This window comes from Salvia hispanica, chromosome 2, assembly GCF_029641045.1.
Source record: "Salvia hispanica isolate PSC_SH4W2 chromosome 2, Shi_PSC_v1, whole genome shotgun sequence".
Classification (NCBI taxonomy): Eukaryota; Viridiplantae; Streptophyta; class Magnoliopsida; order Lamiales; family Lamiaceae; genus Salvia; species Salvia hispanica.
In genome coordinates, this window is record NC_142693.1 from 56,366,543 (window position 1) to 56,378,791 (window position 12,249).

Genomic DNA, 12,249 nt, shown 5'->3' on the forward strand with positions numbered 1-12,249 from the left:
CAGATCTTCTTCTTCTGGAGTGAAGTCCCTCTAGCCATCAGCGGAGTAAGGATAGCTGCCTTGATGTTCCGTTCCTGAATATCATTAGCTGCCTTGATCTTCTGTTCTGAATATCACATTCTCTTTCACGTGTGACTCTCATTTCATGCAGTGCTGCTGTGAAATCATTATGAATTGTATATGATGGTGTTGCAACTTCTTTGCCTTTTCTTTTAGCCTTAAGCCTTAGTTTCATCTCTTCCAATAAGACGTTGCAATGTTGAAGAACGACTCTCAGGAATGGAGTCGATTTGAGGTTCTCATTCCTCACTAGTCCTTGACCTTTTTTAGCTCCCACGACTTTCTTCAAGACTATCTTCATCTGGCTGGAAACGTGTTGAACTGGTGCTATTCAATTTCAATTCCCACTTAGGATTGTATCTCATCACCTCCTCAAATACCTTATGGTGAGTAAACTTGCTCTTACCACACAGTTGTTGAGCGGTTTTCTCAATGTCCTCTTTAGACTAGCCATTGGTAGCTCTATCATGTGCATGTTTGTATGCACCAAACCACTTCGTGACATTTGTGTTGAGTCGTTCGTAGCGTTGTCTCAATGACTCCGAACTTCTTTGTTGGCCCATTCCTGGATTTTCTTTTCTTGTTTACTCATATTGATCAAGAACATTTTGCCATAGATGAGCACTAGTTTGGTTGGTGTCAACAATTGCATTCATGCTCACGAAACACTAAGCAAACATTAATGCAATGTCTTCTTGCTCGCTCCAACCATGTGGAGTGTTTGAAGTACTCATGTTGGTTCGTGATATGTCTTGGCTTGAATGTTGGTTTGAAATGAACTTTGAAATTGATTAGAATTTGGAAAATCATCAAAGCTAGGGAAATAATCTTGGGAAGGATTGAAGTTTTGGGAATGATAGAAATTTGGGGAATCGGAGAATATATTATTCGCATCATCCTCCATAGTTAACAACAAAGAAAACTAAAAAATATGAAATTCTATCAAACAAGGAGGATTATAGGAGGAGAAAATATGATATTTTTTTTATGCAAAACTATAACAAATGTGGTCTTTATTTATAGAGGAAGAAAAATTATGAATTTTGATATAATTTTTAATATAATATACTAAAGATATATAAATTAAAAAAAATAAATATCAACCAATAATATTGTGCTGGCACAATCCCATTGGCCGATAAAGAGGGCAACCAGCGGTCTGTGGTCACATGAAATGCAACCGCATTCAATGTGAGAGAGACCAATTGAAATAGTTTTTTTTTTATTGCCATTGACGTGGCAGTCGACCACGTAACACCAATAAACGTGGTCTAAGAACCGTACTTCGGTTTAAGTTTGAAATTTTCTGAACCGAAATCGTACCGGAATCGTCGGTCCGGACTACTAACCAGCACTACTAACACTTCTTCCCCAAATTATCCTCCTTGTAAAAATAGTTCTTCCCTGTATAGCGAAAACCAACACTACCAACCAATTTGTCCAATAAATTCATCAACCACTTCCCAAAAGAGAGAGAAATCGTAGCGTGAGGGGTGGTGCTTAAGCCCATTATGATAAAAATGAATATCTAGTGTTATCTACTTAAGCCCATTATGATATTGGGCCGACCCATGTAGAGGTTAAAGAAAACAGAAATTAGTCTCGCAGTCTGCACATTGATTTCTTGTATTTGTGGAAATGTTGCGCCGTATCGCTCGAACGTCCGTCGCCGCCGCCGCCGCGCAGCGCTTCTCGACGAAGACTGCCGTCTTGTCGGCGCCGGCGCCGGCGCAGGAGACGCAATCGACGGAGCGTATAGACGGCGCCTCGAATAGAACGAAAGGCGGCGGCAGGGACACGCTTGGGCGGCGGATGTTTGCTCTGGTGTATTCGAAGCGGAGCGCCGTGGTGGCGATAAGAAAGTGGAAGGAAGAGGGGCGCCTGGTGCAAAAATACGAGCTCAATCGGATTGTTCGCGAGCTACGGAGCCTCAAGCGTTATAAACATGCTCTCGAGGTTCTAAATCTGCTTATTTTCCTAATTACTTGTAGTAATTTTTATGCTGCTGCTTAGTTAATTTATAGAATGTTTGATTTGCTCTGTCACGTTTGTCTCTGTTTATCTCAATTGAGCAGAAGTTTTAGTGCGAGCAAAATATCCAAGTTAAGAAGGCTGTATTTGCATTCCCCCCCCCCCCCCCCCCTCTCATTTTAATTCAGAAAATGTGTCAATCCTCTATGTAATTGTGGAATTTAGCAGTGAAGCAAATGCATTTATATCTTTGTTGATGGTTACCCTATCACATCCAAGTGTTGAACTCAATTCAAATTTGGGACGAGGGTTTTATTAGAGCCTGCCATTAAGAAGCTTTTAGCATTTCTCAAGTCTCAACTCATGTTTTAATCATCAGAGGATATTTAATGTTCAACATTCAGTAAAATGCTTTCTTTTACATAATTGTCTTAATCATTGATTCTCCGAAGACATTGTGTCCTTTGCTAGTTTGCTACTTCAATATTTGACAAAGCTCTGAGAATTTCTTATTTCTTCCTTTGAGCTTCACGCCACATGTTGTTTTTTATTTTCATGTCGTTTGTTCATTCGAGAATTCTTAGGAGTACTGTAAATTCTTAAAACTATCAGTGATAAAAGTGTATTATAAGCTAAACAATTATTCTTAACGATGTATTAGAAACAATAATCAGTTAACCATTGGTCGCAATTTATGATCTAAAATTTACAGTGGTATTTGGTCTTGTTTGTACTTTGTAGGTTTGTGAATGGATGAGAACACAAGAAGATATGAAGCTGATGTCTGGGGATTTTGCAATCCACTTGGATTTAGTTGCAAAGGTTCGGGGTTTAAACAGTGCAGAGAAGTTTTTTGTAGACCTCCCTGAAAACATGATAGATCCTATAACGTGTAGTGCTCTTCTCCACACCTATGTCCATTGCAAGGAATCGGAAAAGGCTGAGGCACTGATGAAGAAGATGTCAGAAAATGATTACTTGAAATCTCCGGTTCCCTATAACCATATGCTCTCTCTATACGTTTCCACAGGACAACTGGAGAAGATTCCAAAACTTATTAAAGAGGTGAAGAAGGTTACATCTCCAGATATCGTCACATATAACCTTTGGCTGGCTGCATGTGCCTCTCAGGACGCTGTTGAAACGGCCAGAAAGGTATTTCGTGAGCTAAGTGAGGCCAAAATTGAACCAGACTGGGTGACGCACAGCACAATGGCGAGCATGTACATCAAGAACTCATTCCGGGAAGAAGCAGTGTCTGCCCTGAAGGATATGGAGAAGAAGGTCTCCCGAAAAGTTAGAGTGGCATATGCGTCACTAATCAGTTTACATACAGCTCTGGAAAACAAGAATGATGTTCGTGCAATATGGAAAAAGATGCAGTCCACTTTCCGCAAGCTGAATGATGTGGAGTACACTTGCATGATCACTTCCTTACTGAAACTTAAACAATTTCAAGAGGCTGAGAAGCTGTACGATGAATGGGAGTCCGTTTCTCCAACCAAGGATTCGAGGGTCCCAAATTTGCTGCTTGCGGCCTACATCAACAACGAACAAATGGACAAGGCCAAAACCTTTTACAGTCGTATGGTGGACAGCAAGATAGTGCCGGGCTACACCACTTGGGAGCTTCTCACTTGGGGCTACTTGAAACAAAAGCAGGTTGAAGAAGCAGTTGACTGCTTCAAGAGAGCCATTTGCAGTGTGAGACAATGGGATCCGGATGAGAAGCTAGTGCAACAAGTCCTTGCGCTCGTGGAGGAGTCCGGTGATGTTGACGTTGCTGAGAAATTGCTTTCAGCTCTTGGTCGCGTTGGTTATGTGAATACGGAGATCTACAACTCGCTTCTGCAAACCTATGCAAATGCGGGTAAAATGCCGCTTATTGTAGCAGAAAGGATGAAGAAGGACGGTGTAGAAATGGATGAGGTAACGAAGAGATTAGTGCAGCTAACAAGCAAGATGTGTGTTACTGAAATTCCAATCAATGCTTGAGAACGTATAAGGCGACGGAATTGTCGCAGTGTAAGTGTGTGATTTTGAGTTCAGACCAGGGAATTTAGGCATTTGCTACTGAGAATGTGGAATCTTGTACTGTGTAATATTGTTTGACGGGTCAAGATTTGTTGGATGGGTTAGGACTCGACAGATGTGATGAAATATGTGATGGATCTTGACTTCGACAGATGATCGCAATATAATAATCCAATTATAACAATTGTGTTAGGAGTGCTAGTCATAGGATAAGAACCCATCAAAAGTACATGAATGAGATCCAAATGGAGATTCTAACATTTGTTGGTCTTTCTTTTTCTTTTTATTTCTCAATTTTTTCATGTTTCTATGTAACCAATGAGTATTCCCAACCTACAGATTTGTGAACTACAAATTTGGAATTGAATGCTTTTTCTGTATGATCTAAATAATGGCTGCAGCACCGGTGTGATTGTTAACCAGATGACCAAACCCAAATATCCTAAGCTCTACCATATACTATTAATAAGATTATACCGTAAATCCAAAGTATTGGGCTTCATCCAAGTATTTTGGGCGTAAGAGCATCTGCATCGGTGATCGCTGGGACGGACGGCGTCCGTGTTGCTGGCACGGCAACGCGCTGCCTGATGCATCGAGCACGTCCGTACCACTGAGCAGGCTTACGTGACGCGACGGGATTGCCCAACAACATACCCGTTCACATTTTCAATTTTTTTTTAAAAAAAAATCGAATTTAATTTAAAAAATCATTTTTAAATTTTAAAAAAATATTTTTTCCCACTTCCCAATAAATTATATCCGTTTTCTCCCAACTTTTAATTTATTTTTCAATTTTTTCCCCCAAATTCACATTTTCATCTATAAATACCCTCAAGTCCAAACAAAAAATTTTCCACCACACTACACAATTCTCATCTAAATTCTCTCATCAATTCTCAATCTTTCACTCTTACAAAAAGAATGTCCGACTCCAACGATCACCCCTTCGACCCCGCGGTTGGAACCACGAATGGTTCGGCTCACAACCATTCCCTAGTCCGGAAACGCAATTCTCGGCCCCTCCTCAAACCCAAGGTTCTCAAATTTCAGGTGGCTACCGGCTTACCCGGTGGACGACCAAGATGCCCCCAATGGGCAATACGGGTGGGCACCCGAACTCGGAACGGGAGGGAGAAGCGGCACTCAAACTCCTCCCATTCCTACTCCTACTCCTACTCCTCGTGGTGTTCGTGTTCAGGGCCATGGCGGTGACACTCACGTCCACACTCCGTACACTCCGGGGGAGATGGATCAGTTATTCAAAGCCTATTTGGCAATCTCCGAAGATCCGGAGGTTGGCATGAACTAAAGCGTGGATAGATTTTGGTGGCGCGTCTCTCGCCGGTACAATGAAACCGACCGGATGACACCATCGAGCGCAATGAGAGTATGGTGCGCAATGCCATCTTCAAAGCCAACAGAGAAATCCAAAAGTTCCAGGGGTATTACCTCCAGGAAGAGCGGTCGGCGGGGAGCGGCAGGAGCGAGCTCGACATCATCAGTGCCATCTTGGTGACCTACCAATCCTAATATTACAAACCATTCAAGTACCTCAATGCTTGGCAGGAGGTACGTGTGCATCCGAAGTATAAGGGAGGCGTATCATCCTCCTCCAGCAAACGGTCGAGGTCGGTATCCCTATCGACGCCGGCGAGGATGAGGTGGCAAGCCAGCTTGCCGGAGCTAACTTGAGTAGCCCCGACACCGGCCCAAGCAGTTCCCAACGACGGCCGCAAGGAAGGAAACAGGCGACGACCAACCGCCATCGCGCCGCTCCCGCTCCCTTAGTGCCACCTCAACCCCCCACCAACTCGTTGTGTACCCTCTTGGCTCAACTCAATATGGCCGAGACGTCTCACATGTCTCCCGAGCAACTTGAAGCGCATCGGGCAATGATAGGAGGTCTCCGATAAACATTGGGGATAGGGCCAGAGAACTAGTCTTCCACGGGGATATTTTTTAGCATTTTAAGTTTGTAATTTTTATTTTTTAGGATTTAATTATGTAATTTTTATATCTTTGATGTATTTTTATATTGTAGAAATATTTTTAGTAATCGAAGTATTTAAATTAAATAATGGAATGGTGGGACCCTTGAGCATGTTCTTGCAAAAAGAGCATGGATGTGGATGTTGTACTCTTGGGGAAGAGCAGGGAGTAAAAAATAAATAAAAGTGGGTCCGGGCCCACATCCATGCTCTTTGGTAAGAGCATGGATGGGGATGCTCTAAGAAGCTTAAAATTAAAAATATATATGTATGTACAAGATTTAATAATAATTTTATTTTAATGGTGACATTTTTTTATTCAGCATGCTACAAACTTTTGGTCAATGATAAAATGTCCACTGTGACATACATCGTCATTGGAATATGAGGGTCCATTAACCAAAAAAAGTAAATGAAACATGAAATATTGGACAGACCAAAAGGAGATATGGGGCATGTATATGTAGACACGTGGGTTATTATCTGGATCAGCAGATTTTTATTACTCGCGTATGAATGTAAATATACACTAATTTCAATATGATTGTGCATTGCTATACACTCATATTAAGTTTTTTTGCATTAGTTAATTGTGTTATCTTCCTTTTAGCTTGGATTTTATTTCACTTTTGACAAATGACCATGGTAGTGGACTTTCACCATGTAGAGAAGCTCCTAAACACATTCTCTTTGTACCGTTCCCAAACCCCCAATCTTCGAACTCCTTCCTTTTAGTTTCTCGAAAAAATACAAGATTGTAATCTTATCGCCGCAGCAGTTAAATGTATGTCTTACTTGGACAACGACCGACGGTCTGGTGCCGCAGCCAGAGCCGCTAGTGATATGCAACATCTCCATGCCTCTATGTTGGAAGAAAAGAAAATGAGAAAATGATTTTTGTACTTCTTAAAAGAAGCATCCAGATTTTTTAAATTTGTAATATACGTATAAAATAACTAGTTAATAGTACTCCCTCCGTCTCACAATAGAATTCACTCTTATTGTGGGCACAGTGTGAAATATATGGATCAATTGTCTGGTGGGCTTGAATTTAATCAGTCTGGGCTGAATTAATTCATGTGGCCCAACTGCCTAACGGTGACCCAATTTGGCCCGTTACTTATTGAGGGATGCTCCGATAGCTGCCACGTAGCACTTCCACGTGGATCTTCAGTCTGGATCGTCAGATGTAGGGTTGTGTTTGTTGGGTGAGATAAACTCAACCCATTCCCCTTCTGCCTCTCATTCTGTTCACTTCACTTCACTTTTCTCTCTCTCTTTAGATGACTCTCTGCCTCTCTAGAACTCTCCTCTTTCTCTCTCTCTTCTGAAATGACTCCGATCTTCTTCTCCGGCTGAGATTTGAGTGTTAATCTCTCAACTTCTGTGTTGATCTGGAGATTTCCTTCTATATTCGAATGGTTGTGTTCGAGTCAGTTCTTCCGGTTGAAGATATTTGGTCGATTTCTTAGATTCTTGAGATCCTTGTGTTCTTGAGGCCTTTGACAGTGTTTGTGAGACGTTTGGTGATCTTGTGTTCAGGTTGTTGGTGTGTTGTAGTAATCAGAGCATCCCTAGGATTTTGGGGTCCGGTTGTCTCACTGTGCTCTCTTGTGACTTGTTGGTGAAGATTGAGGAGGTCCTTGGCCCGGTGCAGTCGTGTTTTGCGACCTGAGCCATTTCCTATTCTTCTAGCTTGTCTTCTGTTACTTGATTCGTTTAGATCCCAAAGGATCTGGTCCTTTTGTTATTGATTTGGTTTCTTAAGTGTACAGGTTACTCAATCAATGGAAGCTTGATGTTCAGTACTGGTGGAAGGCCTGAACATAGCTAGTAGTCTGATTGTTTGATTCATGTACTTAGAGATTAGAAATCTTGTAACAATCTTTTGTATCCGTCTTGTAACTTCTGAGACTAGTCATCTCAGTAGCGGTGTAATAGCAAAAGAAGTCCCGGTAATTTGTGAATCTTGTCGATCTGATCCCTACACACGTGTTTTAAGAAAGGTAAAGAATAGTGGGTTGGAAAAGTTAGTAGAATATGTGACCCTCTTTTTTATATTGTTTTTATAATAAAATGTGAGTGAAGTGAGTTAGTAGAATGTGAGATCTACATACCATTACAGTAAAAATGAAGTGTGACTCTTACTGTGGGACGTACAAAAATGGCAAAGTGTGACTCTTAATTGTAGGACAGAGGGAGTATTATTTAAGTGTTTAATTGAGTAGGTTAGTACACTAATTGGATCAAAAAATGGTTAACCGTCAATATATGACGTCTGACAGGTCCCAGAAGTGCAGTGCGAGTTTGTACTGTGATATGTGTCACTCGATCTAACAGGTCCAGAGGATTCGACTAGACTTCAGAGTCTAGAAGATCATGAGACTTATTAGAAAGGGGTCGTTGGGTGCACTCTGTCCCTTCAAAAACCTCAACCCACTATACTATAACTTAGCACAGGGAAGTAAAGGATCGATCCCACGAGGAAGTAGGTGTTACGAAACTGCATTTGAGGATGTTTTGGAAAAGAAAGGGGTTGGCTGCTGCCACGCAATTTTTGTGGGTCGAGAACTTAAAACTACTGGGTCTGAGAGATAAGCGAAACTTTACTCTACCTATTGGGTCTAATAGATCAGAAGAACTTTACTCTACCTACTTGGTCTAAGAAACGAAAGCGTACGGAACATACATGACTCAGAGAAAATGAGATATTTTTAAGTTCTAAGACAACTGGGGTAAACTTAACTAGACAGACTTTCCTAATTTGGGCAAACAAGCATAAAGCGAAAAGCAAGACAAGTTTCCTTAAACTATCAGGGTCTGGAAAAGCATGCAGAAAGGTAAAAGAGACAAAGTAGATCGTACTGACAGGTCTAGCAGATATGCAGAAAAAGTAAAGTACATGCAGAAAAGTACTGACATAAAGCAGATCTGGTTCTAACTACCAACAACTTCATCTTCTTCAGGAATCAAACGAGAATAGCAGAAAAAAAAAGAGTTTTAAACACCATAAAAACAGAGCAAACTTTAGATCTAGACTTAAAACGAGAAATTAAAGCCTAAACTAACAGATCTACGCTACTGGACCTAAAGGATGCAGAAACAGAAAGTAAATAGCCATAATCATGCATAACGTAAACATCAAGCACCAAATATGCGAAACTCCAACTCCGAAATACCAAGATTCAATAAATCCAAACATCTTCATATGCAAATTCCCAACCTCCAACAACAAACACAGATCTCAGCTCCAAACATCCAACAACAAACAAGAACGAAAGCTAAAAACAAGAGATGAACATAAACTCAGAGATATTCAACCAAAAGTGAACATAAACTTCCATAATAACTAGAAATAGGTCTGAATCCAGTAGATCAAAGCAAGAAATTAGAGTTGCAAAACTTAAAAACCAACAAGGTACTAAACGAAAGCAAATAAAATTGTTTCTTCGCCTCCACAAGGCAGTGTTACACAGCAAAATGACAATGACGACGATGAGAACCACGGTGGCCAGAATCCTCCATGTCCAAGTGCGCAGCAGTCCAAGATGAAAATTTGAAGTAGAGAACTAGAACTAGAACTAGAGCTAGGAGAGCGTAGAAGTGGCTATTCACCGATTGTCCTGTTATTCAAGGTTGAGCTCTTTATATATGTGAGGCTCTGATCCCTAGGGTATCCCCTCTGGTGATTTTACGCTCCTGCCCTTGAGTAAGAATCTTTAAAATAATTTGCTCTCGCTCCATTCTGCTCCTGTCGCCAACTTTTGATTCTCCCAGGTCTGAACGACGACTTCTGATTTTTGCTTCAATTTCATCTCTTTTGCATCTGCCAGGTCAGGTAACAACAACTCCTGGGTCCGACAGATTTACTACGCACCTGAACTCAATAACGCACATTAGCGCCCCAAATGCACAGAATTTTAATCCTAAACCGATGCATGAAACGAGCCTTATCAACGCCTTCGACAAAATTCAGATAAAATGGACCAAATCGATAGGTTAAGGATATAAAAGTACCAAATAGAATGTATATGACCAAAATCGTAAAAAAGATGAACGAGAAATGGACCTTAGTTTTTGTTCAACACCATTTTACCTTGTTTTATAATTTCACATGGATGTTTATTTCCAAGGACGGAGATACTGGCAGCCAAGCCACGGGCTTGGCCGGAACCGGACCTATACCCCCCCCTCCTATGCACTCCCCCGCCCGATTTCCGCCCCGGCTTCGAATGGCCTGAATTTTTATGTATATTGTGTCTGCGAGTTTGTGATGGCGACACTGGAAGAGCAGATCCCCAATTATAAGAAGACGACACATATTGATGAAATTGGGCTTCTGAGGGAGTCATTAATTATATTGTATTTGACTATAAGACTTGGGCCTTAATTGTCACACCCCAACCCTTATGACATATGCACTACTATAAATAAATTCAAATTTTCAAAAGCACACATATTATATCATTTCAAAAATCAACATTTATCAAGTACATATTTCAAAACATTCTAATCCGTAGTGGGACCCTCTCACCACTCTATATACTATACATTTATCTACATGCAAAAATGATGAGGAAGAGAAGTTGCCAAAATGCGTCAGCCGCCGACCCTTATAATAACTGTAACTCACATCAACCCACGCATCATTAATATCTTATTCCTGAAAAATATTAGTGGTTTATATGAGCCACAACTCAATGCATATAAACCTTACCTTTAATTTCACACACAAATATCAACACATTCTTTCACCAAAATATATCACCAGAAATAATAAATATCATAAATAATTTAATATTCATATGCATATGCCTCTATGATCCTTTTAATATTCTGTGACTGAACAAGCCTGGTATCAGCCCGGGATTTCCATTGTATACGACCTGCAGGTTCCTTTTTATTTATTTGACCTTTCCACGAAGGCCCCTCTTTGATTTGACCTTTCCACGAAGGTCCCTCTTTGCATTTTGACCTTTCCACGAAGGCCCCTCTTTGATTTGACCTTTCCACGAAGGCCCCTCTTTGCATATTTTCTTTGACCCGTAGGTCCATTATCATTGTATATGACCCGTAGGTCTTTTGTCATTGTATATCAGATCCAGAGCAAGACAGTCACATATCCTCTTTAATCCCATGACTCGAATAATTCCAATACCATACATCAAACATATCCATTGCACCAATTACATATCCATATAATCCATCAATAACTTCAATACTATAGATAAACATATTCATTGCACAAATCACATATCCATCATTCACAATATCAATATCAAATACTCCACACATAACCATTTCAGGCTCACATCATATAATTCAAATATTTACTCCAATTTAACACATAGCAATCCATCACATAATATATGTAAAATTAAAAGTATGATTTATACATACCTTAAATGTGATATATAACTAGCTGACGATCCCGTCTCCTGCACTATGACCCTCAAATTACATAAGCTCAGACCATGCAATTATTTTTATTTTCAGATTCTATACTGTCTGCTCTCCGTCTCCTCCCTCTTCTTTTTCCTTATTTTCTTAATTACTTTCTCAAAGATGAAGGTGTCCTAAAAAGCTTAGTCATTGAGTCTGAATTTATCCACCTAATCAAAATACATGCATGGTTTCTCTATTAGCTCCCACGTATCATCACATGTATTTTTATTATAAAAATATGGCGGCTAAGGTTTCGTCCAATTAAAGAGCTTCCTAAATTGGACGTACCAATATGTACATAAAATATATAAAATAATAAAAGGAGAACTTACCTATATTAATATTTTAGAAGATCATTGTATAGAACTATTCTTAACTTTAAAGTAGCACACGTACGCATACTTATATATACACACTCTTATACTTTTTTTTTTATTATATAATATATATATATATATATATATATATAGGGTCTTGTTAGGTTGAGATTATTTAGCTAAATTGAGAAATGAGATGCAATATGGGCCACTATCCACAAGCTAAACAAAATGTCAACAAATACAACATTATGTCAACAAGGGGGTAAAATTGTAATTTCTTTAATAAAAAAAGCGTGAAACATCCAAACTGATTTCAAACCAATTTCTAAAATTTCTCTAAAATCTCTCTTCCAAAATCTTCAAATCTTCATCTGCAAAATCTCGCTGATCTTCAAAATTCAAAACGTAAACATTCAAAATCTCGCTGA

At 39.9% G+C, this 12,249-nt stretch overlaps 1 protein-coding gene and 1 long non-coding RNA gene across 2 annotated transcripts; one reads left to right on the forward strand and one right to left on the reverse strand.

Moving 5' to 3' along the window:
- Positions 1-1,662: 1,662 nt before the first annotated feature.
- LOC125201810 (Pentatricopeptide repeat (PPR) superfamily protein) lies at positions 1,663-4,325 on the forward strand. The gene is made up of 2 exons (XM_048100068.2): positions 1,663-2,016; positions 2,773-4,325. Exons 1-2 carry the CDS (start codon positions 1,699-1,701, stop codon positions 4,024-4,026), a joined length of 1,572 nt encoding a protein of 523 aa, XP_047956025.1. The 5' UTR covers positions 1,663-1,698; the 3' UTR covers positions 4,027-4,325.
- Positions 4,326-9,444: 5,119 nt separating this feature from the next.
- LOC148932698 (uncharacterized) lies at positions 9,445-11,615 on the reverse strand. Its single transcript, XR_016136017.1, has 2 exons — positions 11,457-11,615; positions 9,445-9,933 (listed from the first exon to the last, which is right to left on the reverse strand). It is a non-coding gene; the product is annotated as an uncharacterized LOC148932698 (long non-coding RNA).
- Positions 11,616-12,249: the final 634 nt, after the last annotated feature.

Coding starts and splice junctions, on each gene's coding strand:
- LOC125201810 (XM_048100068.2), top strand. CDS start 1,699: ATGTTGCGCCGTATCGCTCGAACGTCCGTCGCCGCCGCCGCCGCGCAG. Junction 2,017..2,772: donor GTTATAAACATGCTCTCGAG/GTTCTAAATCTG, acceptor TGTACTTTGTAG/GTTTGTGAATGGATGAGAAC.